Source organism: Gigantopelta aegis, chromosome 6 (assembly GCF_016097555.1).
Source record: "Gigantopelta aegis isolate Gae_Host chromosome 6, Gae_host_genome, whole genome shotgun sequence".
In the NCBI taxonomy this organism is placed as follows: domain Eukaryota; kingdom Metazoa; phylum Mollusca; class Gastropoda; order Neomphalida; family Peltospiridae; genus Gigantopelta; species Gigantopelta aegis.
In genome coordinates, this window is record NC_054704.1 from 58464940 (window position 1) to 58483023 (window position 18084).

General features: G+C 33.2%; 1 protein-coding gene across 1 annotated transcript in view; it reads left to right on the forward strand.

Moving 5' to 3' along the window:
- The window catches only part of LOC121375751 (protein KRI1 homolog), a 43730-nt gene that overhangs the window by 7888 nt on the left and 17758 nt on the right, over positions 1-18084 (forward strand). Inside the window, exons 5-12 of the mRNA XM_041503366.1 lie at positions 778-858; positions 1400-1484; positions 5130-5207; positions 5667-5770; positions 9409-9529; positions 9887-9982; positions 15300-15470; positions 17751-17838. Coding sequence (XP_041359300.1) covers positions 778-858; positions 1400-1484; positions 5130-5207; positions 5667-5770; positions 9409-9529; positions 9887-9982; positions 15300-15470; positions 17751-17838 — 824 coding nt within the window. The remainder of the gene's footprint in view (positions 1-777; positions 859-1399; positions 1485-5129; positions 5208-5666; positions 5771-9408; positions 9530-9886; positions 9983-15299; positions 15471-17750; positions 17839-18084) is intronic.

An 18084-nucleotide genomic window follows, 5' to 3' on the forward strand; every position in this document is an offset into this window, starting at 1 on the left:
ATAGCTTTATCATGTGCTGTTTTAGACCAAGTCTAGCTTTCACAGAGTTATGGCCCTTGAACTTAGGAGATCGGGAAATTTGTTGATCCTGGTAGGGGACATGTAATGCTTTAGCAAGTACTCTCAGAATGCTTGTTTTTTATTATAAAGAGCTACAAAATGACATTCAAATTCAGAATTAGCTACATATATATTATTGCAATTTTCACCACATTAAAATAAAAACTGGTCTACTTACATTGACTCCTGTCAAAATAGTTACAATTTCTATTTCTATCAGACAATGTTGTTTACAGGTCGGTATGTTTTTATTTTTCATAATTGTAGACAAAATATTAAATTCAAGTTTTAAAAAATGAAAGAAATAATATATCATATAAAAATTATTGTTGGATATATTATATTTATTGTGTACGAAGCCAAAACAAGGTTGCAAAAAGTGAATGGCATCAACCTTAATTTTTAACAAATATGTTCCAGTATGATTTTAAACAAGCAAGATGTTTACAGTATGATGTCATACAGGTATCATGATGTCATTCTTTGTATTATTTTAAGTTTATCATTTAAAAAATAGTTGTACGGCTCGTTTATTAATAAATAAATTTATTACTAAGTATTGTTACATTTATCATAATGAAACACTTTATTATTGAAGAGGTAAACAAGTTGTCAGGCAGGCATATGTCAAGAGTAGTTGGTGTAGTTTATTATTGCAGTAGTCTGAAGGTTAACATGTACATTCTGCAAATATTGAAATGTTTAGTTATTTTGTAGAATTGCAAGTGATGAAAGTGAAACACAGTTAGGCAAACAGCAGTTGAGCTACTTTGAGGAGCAGGACAAGATTAAAGAAAGGTAAGCATCCCACTTCCACACTAAACCTAGCTGATGTCAAGTGTTTGTACCCCACTTGAGATCCCACACTGATATATGTAGCCCAGTGGTAAAGCGCTCGCTTGATGCACGGTCGGTTTGGGATCGATCCCTGTCAGTGTCCCATTGGGCTATTTCTCGCTCCAGCAGTGCACCAAGACTGGTAAATTAAAGTTTGTGGTATGTGCTATCCTGTTTATGGGATGGTGCATATAAATGATCCCTTGCTGCTAATTAAAAAGGCTAGTCTATGAAGTGGCGACAGTGGATTTTCTCCCTCAATGACTGTGTGGTCCATAAGCATATGTCCGACGCCATTATAACCGTAAATAAAAGATGCTGAGGGAATCCCCAAATTCAGTGCCTTTGACAGTGAAGCAGCTGTATTCTGTCATCATCAACATTTTATGTCATGATATGAACATTTAACACTTCATAATTAAGTATCCACACTGTTCTAGTGCATTAAATAAAATCTATCTTTATTAGTGGTTCTGTACACTTTCTTTGTACATTTTTCCAGCTTCAAACCAGCTCTAGAAAGTTCTGAGAGCTCTGACAGTGATACAGAACTGTTAACCAAGAAGCAGGCCACAGAAGAAGAGAAGGTAATTATTCTTTTTATGTACATAGCCTAAGTTCATAAAATAACCATTCTTCGTACTTAGTAAATGAAATTTGTAATAACATTTAAACTTACTAAAATGTTGGTTCAGAAGCTTCCTGTATAGACAACAAACTGTAAATATTGGAGTTTCAGTTACTTACACTGAACAAAGATGAAGATAAAGATCAGTTTATTGATTGATGTGTGTATATTTATTTGAAGTGAATGTTTTTAGACTAGCAAGTTAAGGATCACATAGAAAGAAAGGAAAAGTGGAGAATTTGGGAAAGTTACATGGCCGATAGTTACAAGATAATCACAGGATTCGCTTTTGCCCAGTAAAGATAATATTTTTCTAGAATAATTCCAGCTGTTGACCCTGAATACTCACATTAACGCCTTGAGTTGTACTTAAATGATAATGTGATTTACTAATAAATGTATTTTTAAACTGGAATTTGTTTACCAATGTTGTGTTATTGTTTACTATGATGTATTGGTATTGAGGTACAGATGTACTGATATACACATGTACTATCTGTGTATTGGTATTGAGGTACAGAGGTACTGATATGCACATGTATCTGTGTATTCGTATTAAGGTACAGAGGTACTGATATACACATGTATCTGTGTATTGGTATTAAGGTACAGAGGTACTGATATGCACATGTACTATCTGTGTTTTGGTATTACGGTACAGAGGTACTAATATGCACATGTACTATCTATGTATTGGTATTAAGGTACAGAGGTACTGATAATACATGTACTATCTGTATATTGGTATTAAGGTACAGAGGTACTGATATACACATGTATCTGTGTATTGGTATTAAAGTACAGAGGTACTGATATACACATGTACTATCTGTATTGGTATTAAGATACAGAGGTACTGATAAGGTGTATCTGTGTATTGGTATTAAGGTATAGAGGTACTGATATAAACATGTACTATCTGTGTATTGGTATTACGGTACAGAGGTACTGATATACACATGTATCTGTGTATTGGTATTAAGGGACAGAGGTACTGATATGGTGTATCTGTGTATTGGTATTAAGGTACAGAGGTTCTGATATACACATGTACTACCTGTATTGGTATTAAGGTATAGAGGTACTGATATGCACATGTATCTGTGTTTTGGTATTACGGTACAGAGGTACTAATATGCACATGTACTATCTATGTATTGGTATTAAGGTACAGAGGTACTGATATATACATGTACTATCTGTATATTGGTATTAAGGTACAGAGGTACTGATATACACATGTATCTGTGTATTGGTATTAAAGTACAGAGGTACTAATATACACATGTACTATCTGTATTGGTATTAAGATACAGAGGTACTGATACGGTGTATCTGTGTATTGGTATTAAGGTATAGAGGTACTGATATACACATGTACTATCTGTGTATTGGTATTAAGGTACAGAGGTACTGATATACACATGTACTATCTGTGTATTGGTATTAAGATACAGAGGTACTGATATACACATGTACTATCTGTGTATTGGTATTACGGTACAGAGGTACTGATACACACATACTATTTGTGTATTGGTATTAAGGTACAGAGGTACTGATACGGTGTATCTGTATTGGTATTAAGGTACAGAGGTACTGGTATTATACACATGCACTACCTGTATATTGGTATTACGGTACTGAGGTACTAGTATGCAGATGTATTTGTGTATTGGTATTAAGGTACTGATATACACATGTATCTGTGTATTCGTATTAAGGTACAGAGGTACTGATATACACATGTACTATCTGTGTATTGATATTAAGGCACAGAGGTACTGATACGGTGTATCTGTGTATTGGTATTAAGGTACAGAGGTACTGATGCACACATGTACTATCTGTGTATTGGTATTACGGTATAGACGTAGTGATATGGTGTATCAGTGTAGTGGTATTAAGGTACATAGGTACTGATATGGTGTATCTGTGTATTGGTATTAAAATACAGAGGTACTGATGTGGTGTAACTGTGTATTAGTATTACGGTACAGACATACTGATATGGTGTATCTGTATATTGGTATTACCGTATTTTCCCATGTATTATACACACTTTTTTTTCAGAAAATACAGGTTAAAAATGTGGGTGCTCACTATACGTAGCAATAGAAAAAACTATCTTTTAAAAATATCCAGCGATCACCCATAAAAAATCGTCGATTGGTAGTTTACGGTACTTTATAGGTTATTCAACTTATTGACAGTGTTCATTCAACTAAACACCAAAACCCTCTTAAAAATCACTTGTCACTTCTGATGGTTGTAATAAATGCAAAATAAATCTACAAAAGTATCCATACATCGCCAAAAAGTGTGCAAAAATGACAAAACTGGACTGTAAATATTTTTAATTTCCATGAGATTTAATTCAGCCATTTCCATCAAACCGAAAATATGCCACACTACTATAAATTTAGAAATCTCGTGCATTCACTTTAGCCACGAACCAAATGTAATATGCTATATTTTTGTTTTCATTTATTTATTAGTCATTTATGCATGTATGAGTCTGTGACATGTAAGTACGCAAGTACTAGGCTATGTTTAATATGACATGTAGGTCTATGTACTCAAGTACCTAATTTAAGTTTTGTTTCTTGAACATACCTCTGCTTTCGCTTTTCGTTAATTTGGGTGACATGGGGGAAAAAGTACATCTTGCATTCACCCTCGATTTTGTGGTTTAAAAAAACGGCGCGTATTATATTGTGGTTCATGTTTTTTTGTCTTCTTGGAATAAACATTCAAAGTGGGGGGTGCGCATTATACACCGGTACGCATAATACATGGGAAAATATGGTAAGGTAGAGAGGTACTAATATGGTGTATCTGTGTATTGATATTAAGGTACAGAGGTACTGATATGGTGTATCTGTGTATTGATATTAAGGTACAGAGGTACTGATACACACATGTACTAGCTGTGTATTGGTATTAAGGTACAGAGGTACTGATATGGTGCATCTGTGTATTGGTATTAAGGTACAGAGGTACTGATACAGACATGTACTATCTGTATATTGGTATTAAAGTACAGAGGTACTTATATAAACACATGTACTATCTGTGTATTGGTATTATGGTACAGAGGTACTGATATGGTGTATCTGTGTATTGGTATTAAGGTACAGAGGTACTGATACAGACATGTACTATCTGTGTATTGGTATTAAGGTACAGAGGTACTGATATACACATGTACTATCTGTGTATTGGTATTAAGGTACAGAGGTACTGATATGGTGTATCTGTGTATTGGTATTAAGGTACAGAGGTACTGATACAGACATGTACTATCTGTATATTGGTATTACGGTACAGAGGTACTTATATACACATGTACTATCTGTGTATTGGTAATTAAGGTACAGAGGTACTTATATACACATGTATCTGTGTAGTCGTATTAAGGTACAGAGGTACTGATATATACATGTACTACCTGTTTATTGGTATTGAGGTACAGAGATACTGATATGCACATGTATCTGTGTTTTGGTATTAAGGTACAGAGGTACTAATATGCACATGTACTATCTATGTATTGGTATTAAGGTACAGAGGTACTGATATACACATGTACTACTTGTTACAGGCCAAGCAAGAGGAGGATTATTTAGAATGGCTTAAAGGACATCGAGACACACTTGACAAAAATGTCCAACTTGAACTGGTAAGATTTATAAAGTCTACAATAGTGGAGACAATCAGCCATTTCTTGCTCATAGAAAATCACAGAAGAACAGAATTATAACAAAGTTTCATATTGAGTAATTACTGCCATTCCATATTACAGGGAGCGAGATATAGTTCATTGGTTAATCGCTACTGGTACTTGAAAACATGTGCCTTTGAGAAAATGCATATAAAAGATCCATTGCTGCTAGGTGATAGGGGTAGTTTATGTGGTGGCATCAGGTTTTGTCTTTCATTCTAGACCAAGTGTCAAAATAACCTTATGGTACACACTAAATAACAAGAGTTTAAAATGCAAACAAGTCGTTTGCAAAGAAGTTGTTTAACAGTTATTCCTTTCCATTTTATAGGAGTGTTATTATTCACTACAAAACATTTAATATTTTATTATGTAAGTGGTATAATATCCTGGATTTGTTTTAATTCCTGTCTTTAGGAACCCTTGAAAAGTTACTGGGATGATCCAAACTTGGATGATGGAGAGAAGTTCCTTAAAGACTTCATATTAAACAAGCGCTACATTAGCAATGAAGACAATGAGTGAGTAACAATGGTTTCTAGAGTTTGATGTAGACATTTTAAAGATGATTAACCTGATAAAATACAGTCAGACATTTTTATCTTAATGTTGAAGAAAGAGAAGCAAATAGCTCTAGATTTTGGTGGCTGAAGATAAGCATAATAGTTGTCAGTGAAAATTATGTTAACATGGTTTTTATCTCATGAAATACCACACAGGTTTTTTCAACTTATGTTATGTGTAAGTGTCTTTGTCATCATTGTTAAGAATGTGGGATGGTGGGTGGGGAATAGTACTGTTACACTATAAAACATATATTGTATTGGTAATGAGTGTCCAGATTGTGTAAGTATGGAAATGAGACCATGTTTAACTTTAATGTGGTATTATAAGAAAATTGAAGTGGCATACTTCAGAGTTCGACAAATCTGCTAGCCCGACGCCCGTGGCTAGTGGTTTTTAAGTTCGGGCTAGTGAGAAACGCAAAACCACTAGCCCCTGCGGGCTAGTGGTTTCCCCCCTCCTCTCGTCATCGCTCGATCGTGGGTTTTTTTCTTTCTTTCTTTCTTTCTTTTTCTCTCGGCTGAAATTTCGTTTAATAAATTTGATTGTGACGTTTGTCATCGAATAATATCAACAACGCAATGAGTATATAATAATAATCCACTTGAGCTAGGTCTGCAAACTGCAGTAACATGCTATCTCTACATTGTCACAGTTACAGCATGCATTGTTTACCTTTCCCTTTCAAGTTTCTGGCACAGGAAATAAAGTCTAATGACATGCGTGTTTTGATTGGTTAGACACGTCACGTGGTCGTTAATCTCGCACATGTTTTAGGCTAAGAACTTGGAAATCACCAATCACGACGACAGGTTAATCTCAATCAAGTAAATTTCAGTGTTTATTTTATTCTAATTTAACACTTCACTAACATGTGGTTATCGGCAATCAGGAAAACAATTTACTTTAATGGTAACCGCATATGCAATGACTCGGCTTGGCCTATTACGTGTATCGGTTTGGATAATACGTCACAGCTGCCGATACAAGATAATACCTTTTTTGTTCATCAATTAACAACGGATTAGATGTCGCCGTTATATTCTTTTGATATCGGTCTGACACGGAATAATGCCCTGTATTTGGCATCACCGTTCCTGGCGACATAAATAGTAGGCCCTAAATATATAACCAACTACCAAATACACAGAACCATCTATTACCGTGTGTCACACTGTCGTACCATCATTTAAATTTAATTATTTTGATAGTGTTTTTAGATACCAACCAAGAGTTTGCTCAATTATTTTTCCCCGGGGGGAGGGTAAAAACAAAAACGGGACAATGACGATGGATCACACTTGACAAAAGACAAAACGTACGACATGACAAAAAACTGAAAGTTACAACATGATTTAAGTGTTTGTTTTATTTTACTGTTATACTCGTAAATGTGTAATGTTACAAAAATTATATAAAAATCCAGTTATAATTGATCAGGAATTTGGGCTAGTGCTTTATCTTGGTGGGCTAGTGGTTTTCACAAACCCACTAGCCCTGTGGCTAGTGACTTTTCAAAATATTTGTCATACTCTGCATACTTCAAGTCTAGTAAAATTTCTTTGAGCTTAACTTTGTTTAACACAGAATACTATTTTATTTGGTCACTAATTAACCTTCTGACTACTGCAGGTGAGATATCCCGCCCGATGTCACGCCAGTCAACACATTGTACACTGTATACAGTGCATTCCCCAATTCATATCCCGCTGTTTTCCACACAACACTCACCCGAAACAATTTTTTTAAAACAGGAAACAGTTTGTTTGACAGAATGCTAGCTTTTGTTTGTTGTTTTTTAATGGAAAATACCTTGGAATTTTGAGTTTTCGACATGTATTTTCACTTGACAAGTATGGCGGCACGTTGCGATCATTTTCAGGGATCAATAGCTGATTGTGACAGCTAATTTGATAATAAATTTGATTGTTTTACCAACAATGAAAGTCACCAAATATTGGGATTTGAATTATAGTTTGATTAAAAAAACCCCACCGTTATTGGGAATAATGGACATAAATACTGGACAGCTGGCTGCAAATGCCTGGAAGTAAACAACTTTAAAAAAAAAATTGCATAATTTTAATCAACATTAACTGATTTAAAATATCATAAAAATTATAAAATTCCACGAAAATAATACATAGAGGATTCATCAAGATTGTTTTTTAATATGGAAAATATCAACCGAGTCTATGTTAATGAGTATTTGTTGAGACTCTGCCGAGACAAATACCGATTAATGAGACACATTTTATTTTTTCATATTAAAAAACACGAGTAGTGAATTCTGTTTATCCTGTAGCACTTCTAAAATAACATTTTAATTTAATTTCTAGTAAATCACAGTAATAAAGTCGCTGCCATCGGTAATATGACAAATTACTTTTACGTCAAGCATTTGTACTTAATATTTGAAACACTTATTCTCAGGTATACAGGTCTTGTTGGCTTGCAAGCAAATGATGCATTCACAACAACACATACCTGGAGACCTTACATATCTGCATACCATTATCAACCGGGTTAATACACTAAATTATCTCATGGGTTTATGACATGGATATCATGGGTAATTTATTTTATGTATTTATAAAACATTTAAGTGAATATGTGTGTATTTTTGTGGTGGGGTGTCATTAAACATTCATTTATTCATTCATTCATTCATTCATTTGAAATAGTTTCAGTGTATAAAGTACTACCCCGCAAAATGTATGGTCTGCCATTAATATTAGCATGACAGTTTGTGTGCAAAACTCCAAAAATGGCAACTATGGCTCATTTATTATTATTACTTTATATTTATTATTATTATTATTATTATTATTATTATTATTTTAATAGTTAATTTTGAAGCCACTGATCCTAGTTTTTAAGCATTATAAACTGTTTTTAGCTGTTTATTTTTACTATTAACTTACACTTTAATTACAACTGTTTTTAGCTGTTTATTTTTACTGTTAACTTACACTTTAATTACAACTGTTTTTAGCTGTTTATTTTTACTGTTAACTTACACTTTAATTACAACTGTTTTTAGCTGTTTATTTTTACTGTTAACTTACACTTTAATTACAACTGTTTTTAGCTGTTTATGTTTACTGTTAACTTACACTTTAATTACAACTGTTTTTAGCTGTTTATTTTTACTGTTAACTTACACTTTAATTACAACTGTTTTTAGCTGTTTATTTTTACTGTTAACTTACACTTTAATTACAACTGTTTTTAGCTGTTTATTTTTACTGTTAACTTACACTTCAATTACAACTGTTTTTAGCTGTTTATTTTTACTGTTAACTTACACTTTAATTACAACTGTTTTTAGCTGTTTATTTTTACTATTAACTTATACTTTAATTACAACTGTTTTTCTCAAATTGTGAAAAATCTAATGTGTTTCTGGTGGTGTTTGTAAAAATTATATGTCTCGAAAACTGGGTCAGCAGCTTTGAAAGAGAAGGGTGGTAGTATTTATATCTATCGTGCTACAGTCACATGTTGGCTTCATTGTCTATGGGATTTGATTTTAATGTGGCACCCAATACATGTATATCTGCATTTTCAGTGAGCTTTTTGTCTGTTAATTCAGTGCAGATTTTGAAGATTTTGATGACGGTGCAGGCTTTTCAGAAGAAGAGAAAGAATTGGAAAAGGAAGAAAATTTTGAAAGAAAGTATAATTTCCGATATGAGGAACCAGATCCTGAGTTTGTAAGTTTACTCATGAATAATTAGCATTGACATATTTGTATGATATGTTGCAATGGCATTATTTTTCATTTCAGTTGTAATTAATTAGCAACAACACTTTATGTATTTGATATATTGCAATATTTCAGTTATGATTAATTTAACATCAACATTTTCATTTGGAAACATAAATCAAAGTGTTTTTTAATTTCGACTTAGTTTCTTTAATATGAATACTCTCAATTTTAATATAAGCACTCCCAGTTTTAATATAAAGACTCCCACAGTTGTGCTTGTGATTTCATGTGGATTTTGCAATTTAAAATATTTTAGGTTTTTTCCTATAAAATATTTATTACTATGTTGATTTGTTGATAGATAAAAACTTACCCAAGAACTGTGAATGATTCAGTAAGGACAAAGGACAATAAGAGATCATTAAAACGGAAAGAGATTAAGCTTCGCAAGCAGGAGGTATGTATATATTTGTATATACAATCGAGCACTGTTGTCGAAACTGTAGGACCACATAAAAATATTGAGTTTATTAAATATCGAGTCCAAAAAAGGTAGGCCTGCAGACAAAAAATGTCATTTATTCATATATATCAAAAAAATATACAAATGTATTTTTATCAAATCACACATAAAATTAATTTAACCCGATGAAAATTGTTATGCTGTGAAAAATAAATGTATTAATCAATGAATCAACCAATCAGTCATACCACTGTAATGTTCTGAACAAAATGAATCATCTTTTAAAATTTCTACAAATTGTAGAATTAAAACCACTGAATGTTAGAACAATCTAAAATTTGGTTTTAACAAACTTGAATTTAGAAGAAAGTTTAAAATAAATGTTTTGTGGAAGAACAAATAAAAAATCCACCACCTAATTCACAATCTAGTAATAATGTTTGTCATGCATTGAAAAAGTTTAATTCTCCATTTGCAAGGACAGGCATAGATAGCTCTGGTTATTGCCGACAGTATTACTTTCCATGTCAATCTTCGTATCAACTTCAGATACAGCAGGGACACAGGCTGTCATCTAACATGAAATAATAGGTGCTAGGCCGTTAAATATGGGTTAGAGCTGATAATCAACAAATATGTTAAAAGTGGACATCGTAGGCTCTTCCCATGGACAATTCATATATATATATATTTCTCCCATCCTCAGCCATGCAAGACTGACCCATTCCATGACGTCAGCCCATGCGAATTAAATTTGTCTTGCATAGGCTATGACGTCATTGAATTTAATAAGGGGACTATTGTGGCGTTGGTAATATATGATATCGTATCAATACGAGTTGGTTAGTTTTAGATTGATATTTTGTTATTAAAACCTTCATTATAAAAGCTATCTTGTATAATCTAGATTTTTTTTTAAAGGTCTCTTTTTGCTGAATTGGGAAAAAGTAACATTTCAAATATAAACAAGGGGATTCTCAAGAATATCAAATTAGTGTTTCTGTTAGGGGATAATATCACTTTGTTTCTTGTTAACTATAGGTTCTAATAGACCAAATCAATTCCTATTGCCGATAATATTAACATTTACTAATAAAACTGATATTAGCAGCATTTCAACACAACCAGGAAGTACAGCAATAGAAAGTGTGGCACCTCACATCTAATCTACCTGCAAAAAAATGTGGGGTCACGTATCATATAAGAGATTTAATTAATGTTTTTAATAGCAACCGTCATTTTTGCTGAAAATTGCAGTTCCATTATTGGGAGTACCCCGCATTAGTTTCAACCTCTGGTATATACTGCATAACAACTGTATAACAAATAAAAGTGTATTTATTTATTGTCAATGGATAATAGTATTTGCACAAATAATCAATGTCATATATTACTACCAATCACACCCACAGCTGCTTTTACTCTGTAAATATTTGACGATGCACATTTGACGATGCACATTGAACTTTGACACAGAACTCTTTTCTTTGGTACTATGCAACCTATACCAAAAAACAGTATTTTTAAAAAAGTGTCCAATTGGGTGTTTGCATGACTATCAGGATCTTCTTTGTTCTGATATGATGTGACAACATAACTGAAAGTGTTGTTCCTACAGTGCAACCTGATTTAATGTACACCTCAGGAAGCATCAGTGTTATGCAAAGTTGTATACAATGCAATGTATCATATTTAAAACAAATAATAAATAAAAATACTACTCTTGAAGATACATACTATGGGTTGGTTGTGTATGCTTAATTGTATATGTAGTGTGTGCATGCATAGTCAGAGTCTCATTTCCAATAAATAATTACCTTAAAACTCATTTATTGCAGTGACCCTGTGTTTTGAAAGACTTTAATGGGCATATGATAAGAACTTAACTAGAAAAAAAGCATATTACATGTGGCATCTAAAATGATAAATAGCCTGGATACAGTCTAATTCGGCATGGGCGTTACTCTTCATGTGCATGCGCAATAGGAATGTAAAAGAGGTCTATTATAATTGTGTGCATCAAATTATCTGAATAGTACATATTGAAATTAAAAAATCCAATTGTCTGCATCAGTTTATGTCATAATTATATTTCTATAGCACTGCTCCTACAATTTTTAAATAATTCCATTCCCGAAAGGGAAAAGAAGGAAGGAATTTTTTTATTTAACGACGCACTCAACATATTTTATTTACTATTATATAGAAAGAAAGAAAGAAATGTTGTATTTAACGACGCACTCAACACATTTTATTTACGGTTATATTGCGTCAGACATATGGTTAAGGACCACACAGATGTTGAGAGAGGAAACACGCTGTCGCCATTTCATGGGCTACTCTTCGATTAGCAGCAAGGGATCTTTTATGTGCACCATCCCACAGACAGGATAGTATATACCACAGCCTTTGTTAAACCAGTTGTGAAGCACTGGCTGGAACGAGAAATAGCCCAATGGGTCCACCGATAGGAATCGATCGTAGACCGACCGCACATCAAGCGAACACTTTACCACTGGGCTACGTCCCGCCCGAAAAAAGGGAAAAGAAGTCAGACTACACTAATGAAGCAAACAACATAAAATTAGAAGAAAACATCATTGGTTTATTGGTTAATTTTTGCAACATATGTCTCTACATTTATATGTACCAATCACTTCATAAATTAATAATGCTTAGTTTTCACTCACCTTAGCATTTTGATGAGTGTGATTTTTCACTTGCCTAAGCATTTTGAAGTGTGCGATTTTTCACTCGCCATGGTTTTTCAAAAGCCAAGGACTGGACATAACAATGGGTACAGCTATTATTTGAAGGAGTAAATTGCACATTTGAAAGAAAGTTTTTCACTTAATTTACAACTATTGTAGTAAATTTTTTAAAATTACATAAATAGTAATACAGTAATAATTAAAAAATGTTTGAAAAATAAAAAGATAAAAAAATGTACACACCTTTGCACAGAATAAGATTGTCTGCTTAAAGGCATCAGAGTTCGACAAATCCGCTAGCCCGGCACCCGTGGCTAGTGGTTTTTAAGTTTCGGCTAGTGAGAAATGCAAAAACACTAGCCCCCCACCTCCTTATCACTCGATCGTGTTTTTTTCTTCTTTTTCTCTCGGCTGAAATTTTGTTTAATAAATTTGATTGTGACGTTTGTCATCGAATAATATCAACAAAGCAGTCAGTATATAAAAATAATGCACTTGAACTACGTCTTCAAACTGCAGTAACATGCTATCTCTACATTGTCACAGTTACAGCATGCATTGTTTACTTTTCCCTTTTAAGTTTCTGGCACAGGAAATAAGTCTAATGACATGCGTGTTTTGATTGGTTGAACACGTCACGTGGTAGTTAATCTCGCACATATGTTTTAGGCTAAGAACTTGGAAATCACCAATTACGACGACAGGTTAATCTCAAGTAAACCCCAGTCATGCTTTGAATTTCAGTGTTTGTTTTATTTACCTATTATTTTCTAATTTAACACTTCGCTGACATGTGGTTATCGGCAATCAGGAAAACAATTTACTTTAAGGTAACCGCACATGCAATGACTGCTTTGCCTATTACTAGTATTAGTATTACGTGTAGTGGTTTGGATAATGCGTCGTTCTATTCTTTTGATATCGGTCTGACACGGGATAATGCCCTGTATTTGAGCAATTGGCATCACTGTTCCTGGCGACATAAATAGTAGGCCCTAAATGTATAACCCACTACCAAATACACTGAACAATCTATTACCATGTGTCACATTGTCGAACCTTAATTTAATTAATTTGATAGTGGGTTTAGATACCAACCATGAGTTTGCTCAATTATTTTTCCCCGGTGGGGAGGGCAAAAGCGAAAACGGGACAATGACGATGGATCACACTTGAAAAAAGACCAAACGTACGACACGACAAAACTGAAAGTTACAACATGATTTAAGTGTTTGTTTTATTTTACTCTTATACTCGTAAAAATTATATAAAAATCCAGTTATAATTGATCAGGAATTTGGGCTAGTGCTTTATTTTGGTGGGCTAGTGGTTTTCACAAACCCACTAGCCCTGTGGCTAGTGGCTTTTCAAAATATTTGTCATACTCTGGGCATACTGTCACGGATTTAAGAACCATATTTCTCAAAAAATGGATAATAAATAAAAATTACATTAACTGTTGGAAACCAAATCTAGCTATCGCATAACCTTAATTGAACCATGATGGAGTGAAATCCATGTCATCCCTCATGGCAATTATAGTTTTTGAATTATGGACCATTGCCATAATTCAATTACTTTTACAAAATGTCATTAATAAATGAAGTATAGTGGTTATGAAAATGGTTTAATGAAGTACATTTAGAGACAAATCAAATTAGTTTTGTTCAGGTAATACTTTGTTAGACCATTAAATAGGTCAGTGGTCTGTGACAATATGCCTTTAAAATAGCACAGCAAATAGCAGATTGGATGTGTTTCGGTAGATCCCAAATGATATATGTTAATGCAAATGGATAAATTGAAACAAAAAATTGTATTCTTCTACCAAAAATGTATTATATCGAACAATGTAGGCATATTACTAAAAACTACGATACAACAGATTATGTCGAAACAGGATAGACCTAATTAGCATATCCAGGTCAGACTTCCATGTCATAAACCTATGTGATACTTTAGTGTATTAACTTGGTTAATAATGGTATGTAAATGTTATCGGTGATAATGTGTTGCTGTGAATGGGTCATTTGTTTACAGCTTATACAAGCCATTAAGACCTGTATACCTGAGCGTAACATGTTCATAAGATTTAGTCAGAGTGCTTTAGTCAAAGTAATTTGTGCTCATGTCATATTACAGACTTTAGTACTGTGACTAAATATCAAATTAAAATGTTATTTTAGAAGTGATAGGATAAATTGAATTCACTACTCATGTTTTTAATATGGAAAATATCAATCTTGTCTAGTTAATCGGTATTTGTGTCGGTAGAGCCTCGACAAATACTGATTAACATAGACTTAGTTGATATTTCCATATTAAAAAACACTCGTGACGAATCCTCTGTTTACTAATGTTTTTGGTGTATAATTTACTTTAGTTAATAAAAAAATTGTATTTGATTTAATAGCCATTGTTAAATATTTGTTATAATTTAATAAATGTTTTTAATACGGGTATGAGATTTAACTTTTATAATATTTAAAACTAAATTTGTGATATTACTTTAATGTGCTGTTTATTCATTTTATATTCCATTATCATTGTGTACTTTGGTTGGTGTTAATATGAAAGAATTCATAAAATATTAATTTTAGGAAAAGAATAAAAAACGTGAAGAGCTGAAGCAACTGAAGAATTTGAAGAAACAAGAGATTCTTGATAAGATAGAAAGTTTAAAGGAAGTGACCGGTAACCCAAATATTGGTTTTACTGACCAAGATCTCGAAGGGGACTTTGATCCGGAAGCTTATGATAAAATGATGCAGGTAAGTGTAATGCATCTCAAACATGTACAGTGAAACCTGTCAAAACAGGACCCTGAACAAACCGGAATCCTGTCAAAACCGGCTAAGTTTCATGATCCTGAAATTTATAAATTCTAAATTTTTCTAATAGTGATCTATTTCAGTCCAATCTGTAATCCTGCTTAATTAGCATTACTTAGATGTTATTTAAAAATGTACACTGGTGGCACCTAAGCATTTGTATTATATTTTAATGTTAAAATCTTTCTTTAAAAATATTTGTTTCACCGCCACAGTACAATAAACGTGTTACTACTGAAAGTTATTTTAATTTTTAATTTTTTTAAACTCAAGTAATGAGCACATTTTTAGTGGCACCCCCCTGTATTTACTGGTCTGCATGACGGACCATAAATCCGCACAGCAAACATTAAAACAACCACTTCTGTTGCTAATGTTCACAGAAACAACAACAAGTAATGGGTCAGACTTTTCATAAGTTCTAGACTACAAACTCTTCCTATTATAGTCTGTTTCAGGAAAATTTAGATTATGCAAATGAGATAAATATAAATGGTGTTCCATGCTCCTTAGTTTGGATAACACAAAATGACAATATAAAAAAAGCCAATGTCAAAATGTATTATCATTATTTAACAAAAGTGGTCTTATTAACATGTAAATAAGCACAAATAGTGTTTGTTAGCCATATAGAACAATCAATGATAACTTTTATGAAACAGACTGTAGCTAAAAATAGGCCATGCTATAAGCTTTATAACCTGCGCAGGCATATTGGTTGTGTTGTGTCACACGGAGGGAAATTCAAAGTATGTTTGTATGTTTACAGTAACAGATAAAATAAAACATTTATTTAATTTATGGATTCATAAATTGTATTGAATCTTCTGAGTAAACTTGTGTAAGTTGATATCAAAGCTTCTAGATTATGGTAGCCCCACTCCCATGGCTAGTGATATTCAATATTGTTTGGGTCAAATGTTGCAGTTAAGTCTATTTTGTAAATATGAATATCCTGCCCCCCACCCCAATCCCTCAATGTTTGTGTTTTTAAGATCTATCTCCCTCTTTAGGTGACATATTTGATTATTACTATTATTTAGTAAAATTGTATTAACTTTAAGTAAAGTAGGGCAAGTGAATTTGTAAGGGTGGTGAGTAAATTTTTAAAATCACTGTTCTATGGCTAGTGGATTTTTATAAAAATTCAAGAGCCGTGAGATATGCAAGGTTGATCATTACAGCGGTGACAGACACATGTTGACAGGTGATACAAAAGTATACTTTTAGTGCATTAATTCAGAGGTTTTTTAAATCACATTGTTATCTACCAGTTTCATACATATATTCACAATCAAGATGTGTTGTTTTACAATTGTTTTATGAATTAATTAACACTGTTTGTTTACAAACATACTCCAACACTTGTTTCAAGACGTAATGTAACATAATTAACATGCGCAGACTTTTGTGCCATGAGTGTATGTGTTATCCCATTGTACTGTAAGTATTATATATGCTACCATTCTTTTGGCAGCTGATCTAGAAATGAAGTTTATTGGTAGTTGACATTAGTTGGTAGTTGACATTGAGGGTATGTGTTACAGATTTGCTTGTAATAGTGAAAGTACTTACTACATTGTAGACCGGCCTCGGTGGTGTCGTGGTTAGGCCATCGATCTACAGGCTGGTAGGTACTGGGTTCGGATCCCAGTCGAGGCATGGGATTTTTAATCCAGATACCGACTCCAAACCCTGAGTGCTCCAGAAGGCTCAATGGGTAGGTGTAAATCACTTGCACCGACCAATGATCCATAACTGGTTCAACAAAGGCCATGGTTTGTGCTATCCTGCCTGTGATTCCTTGCTGCCTGTTGTAAAAGAGTAGCATATGTGGCGACAGCGGGTTTCCTCTGTTAGAATGACCATATGTTTGACGTCCAATAGCCGATGATAAGATAAAAAATCAATGTTCTCTAGTGGCGTAGTTAAATAAAACAAACTTTACTTTACTTTACTATATTGTATGTATACTCCAATCCATCATCAGCTATAAAACTGTGTAGAAAATCAGCTAAAACATTAAAAAAAAATAAGCAGTGAACCACTTTTCAAATGAGTTGTGCTTGGGATTTAAAACAAGTGAAGCAGTGATTGTGATTATGCATTGTTTATAAAGTATTCAATGATGCATTGTTTGTAAATCACGACACATTAATCTGTATATATCTGTGTTGATAGTCTAGAGATTTTAAACTGGAACTTTGGACATTATTACAGAAACACTTTGGTTCCAAGTACTATGATGAAGCAGGAGAAGAAGAGAAACTTTCATTTCCCAGTGACGAGAAGCTTGGCCTGGACATAGGTCAGTGTTACTACATCAACTAGCATCGAGACGAGTGTACTTTTTAATAGTATATCAGTCATAAATGTTTCTTAAAATATTGTCCTTTGTTCCCTATATGTAAATTTCATGTGTTTCTTCCCAGAAGGAAGTAAATAAGAACTCATTTTTCATGCACCTAAAGAAGGGAATGTGTAGATCCAATGCAGTTTCAATGAGAAGATCATGATATGATAACGGTCGCTGATTTTACGTGACTCGGTCGAC